The following is an 18,950-nucleotide window of genomic DNA, read 5'->3' as shown; positions in this document are numbered from 1 at the left end:
GCACCTCACAGGTGTCAGGCATGGTCAAGCTTGACCCAGCTTCCGCTCCCTGATTCACGTCAGGTTCTACTTTCTTCTGCTTATCTCAAACCTCACCCCATGTTTCTAGGGTCACCCCCGGAGGTCTGTCCGGTTCAAAGTTCGCTAGGCGAATTCCTCAAGGTACCAATCCTAGGTCATCTTGTTCATCCAGGTCACTTCCGTTTACGATTTCATCCGCCAAGTCCAGGTAAGTTTGGTTTCACTACTTCATCCCTTAGGATCAGGCCGGCATCCGCAGGTCATTTTTCCTTCAGGTAGTCTAGGCCAGCTCATCAGGTAGGTCAGGCCTCTTAAACTCTTCCTGGTAACGGATTTCGGTCACTCTTCGGTGTCATTCAGAGGGTTTCACGGATTCACTCGCTGGTGTCAGGTGGCTCTATCACCCTTCTTACCTTCCATTCTTCATTCCACAGCACGATGTCCCACGCATCGGATATCGCCGAGACCCGCTTCATTCCGGAATCGCCCGGCTCGGCCCATGGAAGCACTCTTTCATTCAGGCAATGGACCATTTCGAAACTTATGACCGAACTAACCAGGAGAGGCATCCGCTATCCTGCCTCAGCCCGCAAAGCTGAGTTGTACAGGCTACTGTCGGCGGGGCCTATCTCAGCGGCAGAAGATCAGGTGTCCCTGTCCACGGTCCAGACAGCGCTGGCCCAGCTTCATTCTGCTATCAACACTCTTACCAGTTCAGTGTCCGACATGCAGACCAGGTTGCTGGTGGTGGAAACCAGGCCATCAATTTTGAGCACTCCCACTTCTCCGGTTCCAGGCCCGTCCGCCATTCATGCCCCAACCCCAAGCCAGGCCCCCAGCTCCTTCACCATTTCCCCATCACATTTCGTTCCCGATAATATCCGGAAGCACATTTTGGCAGGTAAAGACATTAGCTTGGCTTCCATACTTATTTCTACCCACGACTCCGACGAGAACAGGACCATTGCATGTGGAGACGTATCAGTGGTTCTCAAGTCCAAAGACGCCCGGTTGCATAAAAAGCTCTCCATTCCAGAGTTCGTGCTGGCCTTCAGCCTTTTCCGAGACATCCTATGCTCTGCCCAACCGCACCGCAGAGAGGAACTCGACACCTACCTCTACAGGGTCACTGATTTGGGACACAAGTACGGAGGTCACGCTTTTTACGATTATCATCGTTCGTTCTCCGCCAAAGCCGCTGCTGCTCTGTCCCAGTTCCGGCACATCACGGATTGGTCCACACTAGACATGGAGCTCTTCTGCAGGCACTTTGCGGGCCTCAAAGCTCCCACTTGTGCCAATTGCCAGTCCATCTTGCATTCCTCCGACTGGTGTCCCAACTCAGGGGCCCTGGCCCAAGGCAGACCCTCGGCCTTCCCTTCCGGGTCTTCAAGTTCAGGGCAGAACACAGACAAATGGGGCAGGCCCATAGTGTTTTTGGGCAGAAGTCAGGTTTGTAACAACTTCAACTGGTCTGATTGCTATTTCGCAAAATGCAAGGCTTTGCATGTTTGCACCATTTGTTTCAGGGCCCACCCCCAGTCGTCCTGTCCGCAAAGGTCATCAAAACAGCTATGACTAGCTGGAGTCAACGTTGATCTACTAGCCGCCCTCCTGCTGCATCACCACGATCCCGCTTTCGTGCAGTTTTTGGTCTCCGGTTTTTCACAGGGGTTCCATACAGGGCTAGTTTCCTCCCCGCAAACAACTTGGGAGGGTTCCAATCTCCGTTCCGCCTTGGCAGATCCTGAATCAGTGGACTCCCTCATTCAGTCTGAGATCAGTAAGGGTTTCCTCCTGGGTCCATTCATAGTCCCCCCCCTTTGACATCTGGAGGGTCAACCCCATTGGCCTGGTCACAAAAAAAATTTCAAATAAAAAAAGACTGATATTCGACCTTTCTGCTCCTCATGTTTCCAGCACACCTAGTTTAAATTCACTCATCCCTTCAGAAGACTTCTCTATGCGGTACTCCTCCTTGGACGAGGCCATTCGGTTGATTCTCCAGCTGGGGTCAGGCGCGTGGCTTTCCAAGGCGGACATTGCCGACGCCTTCAAACTGCTTCCAGTTTCACCCCATTTATGGAAATTCGACGGCATCAAGTGGAGGGAACGGTACTATTTCTCAGACAGACTGACGTTTGGATCAAAGAGCAGTCCCTGGCTCTTTGATCAATTAGCCACAGCTCTCCACTGGGTCTTGGTCAACCACGGCGGATGCTCCAGGGTCATCCATTATCTTGATGACTTCCTGTTGATCGAGACCGCAGATCAAGCACCTAATCAGCTCCAGGTACTTCTCGACTTGTTCTCAAAATTAAACGTCCCGATTGCCCCAGCAAAAGTCGAAGGTCCATCTTCAGTTATAACATTCCTGGGGATCATCTTGGATACTGGTAAGATGGAAGCCAGATTGCCCGACAAAAAACTCCTAAAAATCCAAGATTCCATCAGGAGGTCTGTCGCGGCCAGGACCCTCACCAAGGTCGAACTCCAGTCGATTCTGGGAATGTTAAATTTTGCCTCCAAGATCATGCCCCAGGGGCGGGCATTCATCTCCAGATTGCTGCAACTTTTACCTGCTGCCTCGGATCAGGACTCCTTGATCCACCTCGACGCCGCCGCAACGGCCGATCTCCACATGTGGCACCATTTCCTGACCAGCTGGAACGGCATCTCCCTCTTCGTCCCTTCCTGGGATGATAATTCTCCCACCGTGTTTTCCGACGCAGCAGGTTCAAAAGGGTTTGCAGCCATTTTCAACAACCACTGGTTCGCGGGTCCTTGGCCGCCTCAGATTTCTTCCATCCAGAGTTCCATCAAATCCTCTCCACTGTTAGAAATTTATCCCATCGTGGCAGCTGCCCAGACCTGGGGGGAGGTCTGGAGGAACAAGCCTGTCGTCTTCGTCACGGACAATCAGGCAGTGGTAGAAATCCTCAGCAAAGGTCGCTCCTCCTCCCCACAAATTATGCCCTTTGTCCGCAGATTAGTATGCCTTGCCTTAAAATACAACTTTCATTTTTCATGCAGGTTCATACAGGGTTCAGCAAACATAGCAGCTGATGCCCTCTCCCGTTTCAACTTCCCGTTTTTTTTTTCAGGTGATGCCAGACGCAGATCCATCAGGGGTCCCTCCACCTGCCGTCGAGACACTGATGATGGATTGAGCAAGCATGTTAGAACTGCCAAGTCACTCATCCATAACTCCTTATCCCTCAATACAGCCAGGAACTACAAGACAGGGTGGGAAACCTTCACACAATTCTCCCTCAGACACCCACAAGGACAGCTGGACCAAACAACTTATGTCATGGCATTCCTGGCTTATTGTCACACAGACCTTCACCTATCTTTCAGCACCATCAAATTATACCTTGCAGGGGTTCAACATTTCCTCACCTTAGATTTCCCAGGCAGCCAATCCATATTTTCTTCTCAGGCCATTAAATCCACCCTCAGAGGGATCCAAAAGAGCAGCAACAAGCCGGTGTCCCGCAGGAAACCAGTCACCAGGGCAATGTTCAGGGCTTTTTCCACCTCCCTAGACAACGATCCTTTCGGGCCATACAAAAGCATAGTGATCAAAGCAGCCATGTATCTCTGTTTCTACGGGTTCTTACGGCCCGGGGAATTCACCAGCTCTCCCGGACACGCAGGCCCCACTTCAGACCAGCTGGTCTGGCAGCAGACGCATTGCACCCTTTCTCTCCCTTCCACCAAAACTTCTCAAGTGGGACCACCAGTCAAAATTATCTACTTCCAGACCTTCAATGAATGGTGCCCGGTTGCCGTGTTCAAAAAGCTTCTCGCCATCTCAAAGGTTTCCACGCCAGGCAGCCCTCTCTTTCCCTTCAACTCCAAATATCTCACGACTTCACAGTTCATCCATCATATCAGAACTTTAGCTTCCGGACTAGGGTTCGATGCCAAGGCCATCTCGGGACATTCGTTTCGCATAGGCGCGGCTTCCGCAGCGTCAAGTCACGGGGTCCCAGCACACGTCATCCAGAAAATGGGCAGATGGCAATCCTCCTGCTTCACGCATTACATCCCTAATCCGCGGGCCGAGATCGCCAAAGCTTTCACCAGCTTAGCTCTATGAGTTCCACCTTGACATTTCCTACCCGTTGACTTTTGCCCCTCATTTAGCTCGCACCCGGCCATGGCTTCCCGCACACCCTAACCATCTATAGTTGACAGTCATGTCACCCCTCTCCCCTCGGTTCTTCTTCACGGTCTCCCACCGTAGCCAGGACCACAAGTAGTAAAGGCTGAAGCTCAGCCTGCGTTTGTGGGAGGGGCGAAGGAGGCCTATTTAGCGCAGCCCCACGCTCCCATCACGGACGCCGCGCTCTCACCCCTCCCACCCGTCCCCTTCTTCACCTCTCTCACCATCAGGCATGCCCCTCATTTAGCTCGCACCCGGCCATGGCTTCCCGCACACCCCAGCCATCTATAGTTGACAGTCATGTCACCCCTCTCCCCTCGGTTCTTCTTCACGGTCTCCCACCGTAGCCAGGACCACAAGCCAAATTAGAACCAATAAAGTTGGCACGCATCCCGCAAAAAATGAACCCTCACACAGCTCTATTGAGAGAAAATTTAAAAACATATGGTTGTCAGAGAATAGCTGCACTGGTACAACATGCCAGTTCAATAGCAACATGGCGCCCATAAACCAATCCATCAAAATCTGCACAGAAAAAGCCAAAAGGTGGTCTTTACCTTCTGAACCCTGCACCATACCAAAACAGCAGTTTACATCCACATTTATGGCATTGCAATATCCAGCAGTACCCACCTAACAATTAAAGGGTGTGGTGTGAGTCTCAGATGGCACAAGCTGGGCACTGAAATGCCATATCTGCGAAAAACTTGCAATTTTCATTTGGCACTGTCCCCTGCTCATTTATTTCTGAAAAACACCTGTGGGGTCAAATTGCTCACTCCACTTCTTGATAAATAACTTCAAGGATTTAGTTTCCAAAATTAGGTCACTTATAGGGGGATGCCACTGTACAGGTACCTTAGGGGTTCTGCAAATGTAATGAGCACCTGAAAATCATTCCAGCAAAATCCGCACTCCAAAAGCCAAATGGCGCTTCTTTTCTTCTGAGCCTATGTGCCCATAAAGCAGTTTCCGTCCATATTTATGGCATTTCCATACCCAGTATAAGGGTCCATTCACACATATGGCTGCGGAACGAATCCAGACTCATTCATTCTCTATGGGGCCAGAAGAGATGCGGACAACACACAGTGTGCTATCCGTATTTCCGGAGCGCGGCACCGATCTTCCGGTCCGCGGATCCCGAAAAAAATAGAACATGTTCTATTCTTGTCTGCAATTGCGGACAAGAATAGGCAGTTCTATGGGGGTGCCGGTCGGGTGATTTAACCCGCCTATCTATTTAAGTAGTGTGGTGTGAGTCTCAAATGGCACACGGAAGGCACAGCATATCGGGCACTGAAATGCCAAATCTGTGGGAAAATTTTCACTTGCCACGGTCCGCTGCACATTAATTTCTGCAAAATATCTACGGCATTAAAATGCTCACTCCACTCAATAAATACCTTGAGGGGTGTAGTTTCCAAAATTAGGTCACTTCTTGTTTTCAAAAACAAATGACAATGGAGAATATCGGGCTAGACTTTAATGTTACCTGTAACTTTGTTTTTTTTGTCATATTGTTCACTGTTTTATAGATGCACTTCATGACATTGTGAAATGAATTTCTCGCAGGCGCCGATAGGGGAAACTGATTGCATGGAGATTTATACAACTCCTACTGAGTAGTATTATAGCTGTATAAAGTCCTATGTACTGAGCTCCCTCTAGTGGTAGCTGTCACCAGCCAGAGTTTTATCATTTATAATTGGATATGGTGCCCTCTGTGATAGATTAAAGGGCAGTGGTGTACCTTCCCTGTTCACACTGCTGCCTGTGGATGAAATGCCATGCCCTCTAATTGCGCTCAATACAGGATCCCATTGCGTCCAAAGTTCCTGCTCGGGGTTCAGGCCCCGCCTTCTGACTCCCTCTGTGCTTCTGCCCCTTAAACAGCACATCAGTGGGGCAGCAGGCACAGTTCATGAGGGGCATATGGCATACTACATAGTGAACAGCAGCAGGCATAGTTCATAGAGTATGACACACTATATAATAAGCAGCAGCGGGCACAGTTCATGAGGGGCATATGGCATACTACATAGTGAACAGCTGCAGGTATAGTTCATAGAGTAGGACACACTATATAATAAGCAGCAGCGGGCACAGTTCATGAGGGGCATATGGCATACTACATAGTGAACAGCTGCAGGCATAGTTCATAGAGTATGACACACTATATAATAAGCAGCAGCGGGCACAGTTCATGAGGGGCATATGGCATACTACATAGTGAACAGCTGCAGGTATAGTTCATAGAGTATGACACACTATATAATAAGCAGCAGCGGGCACAGTTCATGAGGGGCATATGGCATACTACATAGTGAACAGCTGCAGGCATAGTTCATAGAGTATGACACACTATATAATAAGCAGCAGCGGGCACAGTTTATGAGGGGCATATGGCATACTACATAGTGAACAGCAGCAGGCATAGTTCATGGAGTATGACACACTATATAATAAGCAGCAGCGGGAACAGTTCATGAGGGGCATATGGCATACTACATAGTGAACAGCTGCAGGCATAGTTCATGGAGTATGACACACTATATAATAAGCAGCAGCGGGAACAGTTCATGAGGGGCATATGGCATACTACATAGTGAACAGCAGCAGGCATAGTTCATGGAGTATGACACACTATATAATAAGCAGCAGCGGGCACAGTTCATGAGGGGCATATGGCATACTACATAGTGAACAGCAGCAGGCATAGTTCATGGAGTATGACACACTATATAATAAGCAGCAGCGGGCACAGTTCATGAGGGGCATATGGCATACTACATAGTGAACAGCAGCAGGCATAGTTTATGGAGTATGACACACTATATAATAAGCAGCAGCGGGAACAGTTCATGAGGGGCATATGGCATACTACATAGTGAACAGCAGCAGGCATAGTTCATAGAGTATGACACACTATATAATAAGCAGCAGCGGGCACAGTTCATGAGGGGCATATGGCATACTACATAGTGAACAGCAGCAGGCATAGTTCATAGAGTATGACACACTATATAATAAGCAGCAGCGGGCACAGTTCATGAGGGGCATATGGCATACTACATAGTGAACAGCTGCAGGCATAGTTCATAGAGTATGACACACTATATAATAAGCAGCAGCGGGCACAGTTCATGAGGGGCATATGGCATACTACATAGTGAACAGCAGCAGGCATAGTTAATAGAGTATGACACACTATATAATAAGCAGCAGCGGGCACAGTTCATGGAGCAGGGCAAAAGGTGGGTAGTGGGATGAACTAGGGATGGGTCATGGGGGTCTACTTGAGATTTTGCTATGGGGCCCAGAAATTTCTACGTACACCCCTGTTAAAAGGGTTGTCTGAGTTAGGCCTCTTTCACACTTGCGTTGTCCGGATCCGGCGTGTACTCCACTTGCCGGAATTACACTCCGGATCCGGAAAAACGCAAGTGTACTGAAAGCATTTGAAGACGGAACCGTCTTCCAAATGCTTTCAGTGTTACTATGGCACCCAGGACGCTATTAAAGTCCTGGTTGCCATAGTAGGAGCGGGGAGCGGGGGAGCGGTATACTTACAGTCCGTGCGGCTCCCCGGGCGCTCCAGAATGACGTCAGAGCGCCCCATGCGCATGGATGACGTGATCCATGCGATCACGTGATCCATGCGCTTGGGGCGCCCTGACGTCACTCTGGAGCGCCCGGGGAGCCGCACGGACGGTAAGTACACTGCTCCCCCGCTCCCCGCTACACTTACCATGGCTGTCAGGACTTTAGCGTCCCGGCAGCCATGGTAACCACTCTGAAAAAGCTAAATGTCGGCTCCGGCAATGCGCCGAAACGACGTTTAGCTTAAGGCCGGATCCGGATCAATGCCTTCCAATGGGCATTAATTCCGGATCCGGCCTTGCGGCAAGTGTTCCGGATTTTTGGCCGGAGCAAAAAGCGCAGCATGCTGCGGTATTTTCTCCGGCCAACAAACGTTCCGTACCGGAACTGAAGACATCCTGATGCATCCTGAACGGATTACTCTCCATTCAGAATGCATTAGGATAATCCTGATCAGGATTCTTCCGGCATAGAGCCCCGACGACGGAACTCTATGCCGGAAGACAATAACGCAGGTGTGAAAGAGCCCTAACTTCAAACTTATCACTGAAAATATGATATCCTGTTAGCCAGAAATAAATAAAACAAAATGCTATCACAGTAATATATATGATCAAGAGATGCAATTATGCCAGACGGTAGCCCCAACAAGTGCCATGTCAGACATAACACAAGGGAGATATAACATGCTAGAGCTAGACCGCTTTTATAATGCACCTAGATTTTTCACAGTGCCACGTGACCACCGACCGCGAAGAACTACGTCACACAGTTCCAGCAGCCTCGCACCAACAACTCCTCCTCCGGTAGCTGCTCCAATGAAGAAGGAGGATGGTGCCGAGCGCCGAACACGTGAGCCAATCACGGAACAGGAAGGAGTGTTGAGCACAAGGAGGCTTGGAACGCAAATCCGGACAGCGTGTGGTGCACGCTGGTTATCAGTGAATTTGTTGGGGCTGCTATGCAGGAGCAGTAGGCGGACTGGTGAGTGCGAGCTGTTCTCTTCCACCTGTATGATTGTGCGCCGTTTTATTCCCCTATATGTCAGGACGTGTTTGGGGCTAAAGCCCGTTCAGGCATCATGTAAGGCAATAGAAATCCCACTCATCTGTATATTCTGTTACCATGCCTGGCCTGCGGTGGTGCTCACAGCTTCTCTGGGCAAGGTAGGTACATTATAGGCATGGGTGCTGTGAATACCAAGTAGTGTCCTGACTAGAGATGAGCTAACTTCTGTTTTAAGTTCGGCGTCTAAAGTTCGGCTTCCGGTTAGCGGAGGATCCCGATATGGATTCCGAATTCCGTTGTGGTCCGTGGTAGCGGAATCAATAATGACCATTATTGATTCCGCTACCACGGACCACAACGGAATTCGGAATCCATATCTGGATCCTCCGCTAACCGGACGCTGAACTTAAAACAGAAGTTCGCTCATCTCTAGTCCTGACTAGTGTTGAGCGAACTTGTGTTTTAAGTTCGGGTTCTCGAAGAATTCCGTTATGGTCCGTGGTAGTGGAATCCATAACGCGATTCCTCGAAAGCCCGAACTTAAAACACAAGTTCGCTTAACACTAGTCCTGACCCTCGTGGTCAAATGACCGAAAATGGATGGAAACCCTGTGCCATGGGTGCCAAATATGTAAATGTGACGCCAGGTCGTATCGTCATCACAGCGCCAGGTAACAGCCGCAGCAGTGATGTCACATACTGCCAGTAATGACCTCTTCATTCATGTGACACTTGATGCAGCGTCTTCGTGTTACTTGTACGGTATTCAATCTAAGAGGTAAGTTTATTTAGCATCAGGTTCCTTACGTGAATTGGGCTCTTGCATTTATTTAAAAAAAATTTTTTTACCTGTTTTCCGGCTGTGTGTTCGGCAGGTTTTTCGCACACAGTGTGGGAGATTTATCGAAGCTGGTGTTTCCATACACCGGTCTTAAAAGGGTTGTCCAGTCTTTTATTATTGAGGACCTATCAGATCAGCGGTGGTCTGGCACCCCTGCTCATCACCTGTATGAGGAGACGGCGCGCACAGTGTGCACGTGCCGTCTCCCTTCTCTCTTTCTGCTGTATGTCTATCATATAGCTGATCGTCGGGGGTGCCGGGTGTCGGACCCCCGCCGATCTGATATTGATGACCTATCCTCAGCAGGTGATAGGACATCTCCTCCTATCTCTTTGCAGAGTGAAGGCATGGATCAGAAGCCCATGGAAGCGCTTCTGATCCGTGCCTCCGCTCTGCAAAAGATAGAACATAATGTTCTATCTTTTGACGTGTCATGTGGATCGTGGACCCATTCAAGTCAATGGGTCTGCAACCACAGCACAGAGTGCAAATGGCCAATGCCCATGTATTACAGCCCCGCTGTCTGCGGTATGGGCACAGAGCCCTTACATTCGTGTGAAAGAGCCCTGAAGGAAAGCTCACAGCAGACCTGAATTATATTAACCCCTTCCTGACATGTGCCTTGCATGTATGTAGAATTTTAGGTTTAAAGATGTCACCTGCTCAGGAACTGAGCATGCACCGTATCTGCCCAGTGCCTGCCGCTTTAAAGTCAGTGATTGATAATCTTAACCCCTCAGATGCTGTGGAGTTGTTACCACGTCATCTGAGCAGTCAGTTACCGGAAGCAGTGTGCGGTGACCAAGCGGCTCCCCCTAAACATTGTGGGAACCCTTCTGTTGCTAATTCTGAAGACTGAGGCCTTTCCTATCAAACCTTGCCTGTGGTGACATGAATTGCGCCACGTGAGAGCGATGTGCACTGGCTCCTGCGTATGTTGCTCATACTGTTTGGCCTCATTCACTTCTATAGGCCTGAGCTGCGCCAAAGCCACATGATCAATGAACGTTTCGTCACTGGCCTAAGGAAAGCTGAGAGGGCTGCAATGCTACCGCTGCCTTCTCAAACAGCTGATCGGTGGGGGTTCTGGGTGTTGGACCCCCACCAATCGGATACTGATGACCTTAAAATCTCGGTAAACCCCTTTCACATGAACACTACGGATGGGTTCAGAATGAGTACACTGAAACTCGCACCACTTCACAAGCAGTCAGTTTTGTCTGCGATTGCATTCAGTGGTTCAGTTTTGATGTGTTTTTCATGTGTGTGAAAAAAAACTGAAGGCTTACCTTACAAACAACATCACCTAGCATCCATCAGTGAAAAGCGCATTGCACCCGGATGCAACCCATTGAAATACTTGGGAGAACTCTTGATGCCCACTTGTTGAATTATTGTAACCTGTGTATTGACTGTTTTTCATCTTATTATAGAATACTATGGAAGCCCAGGAGGAAATACCTGGAGAAACGGCACATGTATTGCAAAACAACAATAACCTTGAAGAAGATGAACAGGCCTCACAGATAACAGAGTCGGATACCCCTGACAAGACACCAGTACTTTTATGTAACAATGGTATCGTACATAGTATCTCAGGAAAGGCCCAAGATGAATCCAGAGAAGAAGGTCCTTCAAATGATAATGTTGGAGTACAGAGTTTGCCCCTAGCAACTGAAGAGGATACACAAACTGTTCTGGTTCAGTCTTTGCCTTGTACTCTGCCACCACAGGAAGCTAAGGAGGTAGCTGAACAGCTGGAAGGCTTACATTTTCAAAACCGTACTATGGGCGATTATATCGGAGGGACTGACTCTCTCCAAGTAAATAATTGCCTGCCTATTTCTGGTAAAATAGAGGCAGAGGATGTTTATGCCAATGAAGAAAGTTCTTCAGAAGACTCCTCTTCAGACAGGTAGGCTACTAACCGTTTTGACAATGTTCAATTTATGTGTTTTCATTGCTAGGTATATTCAGATTAGGATTGCACTGGGCATCACATTATCGATACCCTATCAATACTTTTGTACCGATATCGATTTGACATTTACCAATACTACACTGTGCAGTAGCGCAGCGTTGTATCAGAGAACATGGCGCGCGCTGCTCTCAGTGCACTCCATGTTCTCCTCAGCAGCACAGTGGAGTAGGAGTCTTTCCCTCCCTCCCTGCTGTGCCGCTGCTGCCAATAAGAAGAGAGACTTGAGGGGGAGGGGCTGTGGCCACTGCGCCACCAATGATAACTAACCCATTAATACAAATACAGAAGGCAGCGCCCTGTCATAGAGGTCGGGTGCCGGCTATGTGATTCTGCCGCCGGCACCCGCCTCCTGTATTTGTATTAAAAGGTTACTTATCTTCATTGATGGCAGTGGCCACAGGGTCCTCTCCCCTCCTCTTCATTCATTGGTGGTGAAGTGGCAGCTTCTGATCGGAGCCCCAGCTGTGTAATGCCGGGGCATCCGATCCATGACAGCCAGGATGCTGCTGAAGCCCTGGCAGCCATGGTAACCTCCCTGCTGCTGTGTGTACTATGCACAGGACAGCAGGGAGAGCGTGAGGTCCTATTCACCCTGATAGAGATCTACAGATGAAAAGATCCCAAGTTCTAGCCCCTAAGGGGCTATAAAAAGTAAACAAAAGTTTGAAAAGAAAACCACACCAAAATATTAAGTTTAAATCACCTCCTTTCCTAATTTTGCATATAAAATATATATACCTAGAAACATAGAATGTGTTGGCAGATAAGAACCATTTGGCCCATCTAGTCTGCCCAATATACTGAATACTATGAATAGCCCTTGGCCCTATCTTATATGTGGCGGATATGGGCAGCATGGTGGCTCAGTGGTTAGCACTGGTGCCTAGCAGCGATGAGCTCCTAGGTTTAAATCCGACCTAGTGCAACATCTGCATGGAGTTTGTATGTTCTCCCCGTGTTCGCGTGGGTTTCCTCCCACACTCCAAAGACATACTGATAGAGACCTTAGATTGTGAGCCCCATTGGGGACAGTTGGATGCTAATGTCTGTAAAACGCTGTGGAATATAGTAGTGCTATATAAGTGCATTAAATAAAATAAATAAATGAACATATTACATATTGCCACGCCTGAAAGTGTAAACTATTAAAATATAAAAAAAATCTCCTAGCTGGTGAACACCGTAACATAAAAAAATAACTTGTTTCTTCCCCCCCCCCCCCCCCCCAAAAAAAAAAAATAGGGTCAGACTGTTGGTTTATCCGTCCACAAAATTATAGAAGGAGGCAACACTCCCCAAAAAAAATTCAGTGTTGCTGTGGGGCGTCACCTGATAGACCGGAGGTCGGTTGCGGGGTCCGGCTCTTCCCTCCTCCAGGCGCGGTCTATGCCGGGGTCTCCCTTATTCATGGTGACCCCGGCGAAGTTCCCTCTGCTGCGGCCCAGGCAGGCATGATGCAGCGTGGTACGGGCGGCTGGAGCGACGCTATGACGCGCTTCCCTCCAGTCGCCGGGTGGTGACGTCACGGAGGCCTAGGCCGGCGCCTAATTCAAAAGGACGCAGATTCTGAGGCCTGCAGATTTCACCCTGCCTGCTGGCAGTAACACAAGTGGACGGGAGCTGAGAGGATGAGCGCCACTACTGGCTCTGGTCCTGAGCCCCCTAACACTCTGGGAGGTGTGAGTAGCCTGCTGGCACCTAGTCATTTTACGTATTTGCCCTGCCGTAGTTGACCCTTTCCTCCCTTGTGTATTACAGCTAAATCCAGATTTAGGAAGTGTGGCGTCTGCTCTAAGCGCCTTCCTTCCTCAGGGTGCAAACTGCTATGTAAGGACTGCACCTCTGCCGTGGTGAAGGCTGAGTCCTCTAGTTTTATGGAGGAGATTAAGACTCTGGTCAGAACGGAGGTCCAATCAGCGTTGGCCGCTAGGGACTCCCCTAAACCCCAGCCTCGCCAGGGCCACAGACCACCCTCCTCCAGAGGCTTTGACTGCTCTGGGAGTGACCTAGACTCGGCCGACTCTGAATTATCAGATGTGGAAACTACTGCTAGATCTCTGGAATTGGAGGAAAGTAGTGAGTACAGGAGATTCCTCTTTAACCCAGAGGATATCGACGAATTGATCCGAACCATAAGGGCCACTATTAGGATGAAGATCCCTAAGAGGTCCAAGTCAGTCCAGGAAGAGATTTTCGGGGGGTTTAGGGGAGAGGCACAAGTCGGTGTTCCCGATCCCGGACAATGTCCAGAAGATGATACGGGCAGAATGGGAGAAGCCGGAGAAGGGTTCCTTTATCCCACGGGGTCTTAAGAGGTCGATACCCCTTCGACGAAGCAGACTGTGCCGATTGGGAAGCCATTCCCAGGGTTGACGCTCCCGTTGCCAAGGTAGCAAAATGGACGGTCCTACCATTTGAGGACGCGGCGCAGCTTAAGGACCCTCTAGATAGGAAAGCCGAGTGCCTGCTCAAGAAGACATGGGAGGCTACAGCAGCTCTCCTAAAACCGGGGGTAGCAGCAACGTGCGTGGCTCGTACACTTGCCGTGTGGCTTGAACAACTAGAGCACCATATAGAGAATAAGGCCCCTTGGGAGGAGATCCTGGACAGTCTTCCTCTTTTAAAGAAGGCCACCTTCTTCCTTGCCGATGCCGCAGCAGAATTGGTTAGACTATCTGCCTGCACGGCGTTCCTTACAATACTACCAGACTGGTGCTGTGGCTTAAGGCCTGGTCGGGCGATACCGTCTCAAAGAACAGACTGATATCTCTACTCTTTCACGGTCAGTATGTGTTCGGGTCTGACCTGGACAAGATCCTTGAAAACGCCACGCACCGTAAGAGGGGCTTTCCAGAGGACAAATCCAAGTCCAGGAGACAGTTTTTTCGGAGGCCTCAGCAGGATCCCAGGGCCGATAGGAGGAGCCGCGAGGGTCGTGGATTTACGAGAGGTGGGAGAGGAAAAAGTTTTTTCCTCAATCCCAACAGGGGAGATCCCTCTCCCTCTTCGTCAAAACAATGACATCATCCCGGAACAAACCATCATGGATCCATTATATTGTATGAGCTGAAACGTTGCCATTCACATGGGTGAATAAACACCACTAGCTTTTACTTGTAGTGCTGTCTGTTTTTTCATCTCTATCTGACGGGGTAAGCTGCTACATCCCTGGACATAGCACCCTCCTTGTGTTTTTTCCAGTGCCGCCATTATTTTTTATTTTCTATATATATATATATATATATATATATATATATATATATATATATATATATATATATGGGATCGACCGATATTGATTTTTTAGGGCCGATACCGATAATTTGTGAACTTTCAGGCCGATAGCCGATAATTTATACCGATATTCTGGGAATTTTCATTTTTGAGAAAAAATAAAAATTCCTACACAAATCTGCTGAAAATTAATATGTTTATTGTTAACCTCTTCACGACCGCAATCTGTATATATACGTGATAGCGGCACATACCCCGTGCAGCTATCACGTGTATAGACGTCAAGCCAGCCCTTTAATCCAAGCGCTGCAAAGCGCTTGGATTAAAGCTTCTGCCCGAGCCCTGCTGCTGTCACGGACAGCATACAGTCTAGTAATGCCAGCAAGGGGCCAATCAGAGTGGCCCCTTGCCGGCCATCGATCCGATTGGTTAGTCTGTGCAGACTAACCAATCGGATCGCGGCAGTGTTAAAATGCCGGTTTCAGGCTCTGATCTGCGCTCTGCAGATCACAGCCTGAAATCGGTAATGTGTCCTGAAGCCCCCGATCTGTGCCCCCTTCTTGTCCTTCTTCTTACCCTGCCCCCGATGCGGTCCGCCCCCTCCTGCCCCGATCTGTAATAAGTAAAATGCTGCCCCCTGCCCCCGATGCGTCCGCCCCCTCCTGCCGCCATCTGTAATAAGTAAAATGCTGCCCCCTGCCCCCGATGCGTCCGCCCCCTCCTGCCCCGATCTGTTATAAGTAAAATGCTGCCCCCGATGCGGTCCCCCTTCTGTGAGTGATGGCGGCGTCTCCATTCCTGAGCCGCCGCCATCAGCAGCGTGTGTCAGCTCTATGCTGACACTGCTGTAACCGCATAGATGCCGCAGTAGCGGCATCCATGGGGTTAATAGAGGGAGGGGGCTCCCTCTCTCTCAACCATCAGGGCTGCTGCGATCGCAGCGCCCGATGGTTGCCATGGCAACCGGACGCTTTGCAAAGGCGTCCGGTTGCCATGGCATAGGCGTCCGATGCTGCCACCTACAAGCATCTGATTGTATTATACTTTGCAATGCAAAAGCATTGCAAAGTATAGTACAACCATCAGCCCCACTGGATCTTCAAGATCCAAGAGGGAACTGATAAAAAAAAAAGTGAAAATAATAAAAGTAAAAATAAATAAATAAAAATGTAAAAAAAAATCCTTTTCCTATAAAAAAAAAACAAAAAAACGAACAAAAACCACACATATTAGGTGTCACCGCGTCCGTAGCTACCATCTCTATAAATATATCACATCATCAACCCCGTCCAATAAACACCATAAAAAATAAAAACGGTGTAAAAAAATAAGCCATTTTTGTCACCTTACATCACAAAAAGTGCAACAGCAAGCGATCAAAAAAGGCGTATATACCCCAAAATAGTACCAATCAAACCGTTACCTCATCCCGCAAAAAAAGCCCATATTTAACCACCTCCGGACCGCTGTACGCACAGACGCGTCCTGGAGGTGGTTGATTCATTCCTCCTGGACGCATATACGCGTCATCTCGCGAGACGCGAGATTTCCTGTGAACGCGCGCACACAGGCGCGCGCGCTCACAGGAACGGAAGGTAAGAGAGTTGATCTCCAGCCTGCCAGCGGCGATCGTTCGCTGGCAGGCTGGAGATGTGTTTTTTTTAACCCCTAACAGGTATATTAGACGCTGTTTTGATAACAGCGTCTAATATACCTGCTACCTGGTCCTCTGGTGGTCCCCTTTGTTTGGATCGACCACCAGAGGACACAGGTAGCTCAGTAAAGTAGCACCAAGCACCACTACACTACACTACACCCCCCCCCCCCCGTCACTTATTAACCCCTTATTAGCCCCTGATCACCCCATATAGACTCCCTGATCACCCCATATAGACTCCCTGATCACCCCCCTGTCATTGATCACCCCCCTGTCATTGATCAACCCCCTGTAAAGCTCCATTCAGATGTCCGCATGATTTTTACGGATCCACTGATAGATGGATCGGATCCGCAAAACGCATCCGGACGTCTGAATGAAGCCTTACAGGGGCATGATCAATGACTGTGGTGATCACCCCATATAGACTCCCTGATCACCCCCCTGTAAAGCTCCATTCAGATGTCCGCATGATTTTTACGGATGCACTGATGGATGGATCGGATCCGCAAAACGCATCCGGACGTCTGAATGAAGCCTTACAGGGGCGTGATCAATGACTGTGGTTATCACCCCATATAGACTCCCTGATCACCCCCCTGTAAAGCTCCATTCAGATGTCCGCATGATTTTTACGGATGCACTGATAGATGGATCGGATCCGCAAAACGCATCCGGACGTCTGAATGAAGCCTTACAGGGGCATGATCAATGACTGTGGTTATCACCCCATATAGACTCCCTGATCACCCCCCTGTCATTGATCACCCCCCTTGTCATTGATCACCCCCCTTGTCATTGATCACCCCCTACCTGTCATTGATCACCCCCTACCTGTCATTGATCACCCCCTACCTGTCATTGATCACCCCCTACCTGTCATTGATCACCCCCTACCTGTCATTGATCACCCCCTACCTGTCATTGATCACCCCCTACCTGTCATTGATCACCCCCTACCTGTCATTGATCACCCCCTACCTGTCATTGATCACCCCCTACCTGTCAATGATCAACCCCCTGTCAATGATCAACCCCCTGTCAATGATCAACCCCCTGTCAATGATCAACCCCCTGTCAATGATCAACCCCCTGTCAATGATCAACCCCCTGTCAATGATCAACCCCCTGTCAATGATCAACCCCCTGTCAATGATCAACCCCCTGGTCAATGATCACCCCCTACCTGTCAATGATCACCCCCTACCTGTCAATGATCACCCCCTACCTGTCATTGATCACCCCCTACCTGTCATTGATCACCCCCTACCTGTCATTGATCACCCCCTACCTGTCATTGATCACCCCCTACCTGTCATTGATCACCCCCCTGTCATTGATCACCCCTCTGTAAGGCCCCATTCAGACATTTTTTTGGCCCAAGTTAGCGGAATTATTTTTTTTTTTTCTTACAAAGTCACATATTCCACTAACTTGTCACAAAAAATAAAATCTCACATGAACTCCCCATACCCCTCACGGAATCCAAATGCGTAAAATTTTTTAGACATTTATATTCCAGACTTCTTCTCACGCTTTAGGGCCCCTAGAATGCCAGGGCAGTATAAATACCCCACATGTGACCCCATTTCGGAAAGAAGACACCCCCAGGTATTCCGTGAGGGGCATATTGAGTCCATGAAAGATTGAAATTTTTGTCCCAAGTTAGCGGAACGGGAGACTTTGTGAGAAAAAAATAAAAAATATCAATTTCCGCTAACTTGTGCCAAAAAAAAAAATTTTCTATGAACTCGCCATGCCCCTCATTGAATACCTTGGGGTGTCTTCTTTCCAAAATGGGGTCACATGTGGGGTATTTATACTGCCCTGGCATTCTAGGGGCCCCAAAGCGTGAGAAGAAGTCTGGTATCCAAATGTCTAAAAATGCCCTCCTAAAAGGAATTTGGGCCCCTTTGCGCATCTAGGCTGCAAAAAAGTGTCACACATCTGGTATCGCCGTACTCAGGAGAAGTTGGGGAATGTGTTTTGGGGTGTCATTTTACATATACCCATGCTGGGTGAGATAAATATCTTGGTCAAATGCCAACTTTGTATAAAAAAATGGGAAAAGTTGTCTTTTGCCAAGATATTTCTCTCACCCAGCATGGGTATATGTAAAAAGACACCCCAAAACACATTCCCCAACGTCTCCTGAGTACGGAGATACCACATGTGTGACACTTTTTTGCAGCCTAGGTGGGCAAAGGGGCCCATATTCCAAAGAGCACCTTTCGGATTTCACTGGTCATTTACCTACTTACCACACATTAGGGCCCCTGGAAAATGCCAGGGCAGTATAACTACCCCACAAGTGACCCCATTTTGGAAAGAAGACACCCCAAGGTATTCCGTGAGGGGCATGGCGAGTTCCTAGAATTTTTTATTTTTTGTCACAAGTTAGTGGAAAATGATGATTTTTTTTTTTTTTCATACA

At 48.8% G+C, this 18,950-nt stretch overlaps 1 protein-coding gene across 1 annotated transcript in view; it reads left to right on the top strand.

The window, feature by feature from the left end:
• Positions 1-8,818: 8,818 nt before the first annotated feature.
• NAF1 (nuclear assembly factor 1 ribonucleoprotein) overlaps positions 8,819-18,950 on the top strand; it is a 105,646-nt gene continuing 95,514 nt past the window's right edge. The window contains exons 1-2 of the mRNA XM_040418624.1: positions 8,819-8,961; positions 11,078-11,559. Coding sequence (XP_040274558.1) covers positions 11,084-11,559 — 476 coding nt within the window. The 5' untranslated portion in view covers positions 8,819-8,961; positions 11,078-11,083. The remainder of the gene's footprint in view (positions 8,962-11,077; positions 11,560-18,950) is intronic.

Source organism: Bufo bufo, chromosome 2, assembly GCF_905171765.1.
Source record: "Bufo bufo chromosome 2, aBufBuf1.1, whole genome shotgun sequence".
In the NCBI taxonomy this organism is placed as follows: domain Eukaryota; kingdom Metazoa; phylum Chordata; class Amphibia; order Anura; family Bufonidae; genus Bufo; species Bufo bufo.
This window is presented reverse-complemented; position numbering and strand designations above follow the sequence as displayed.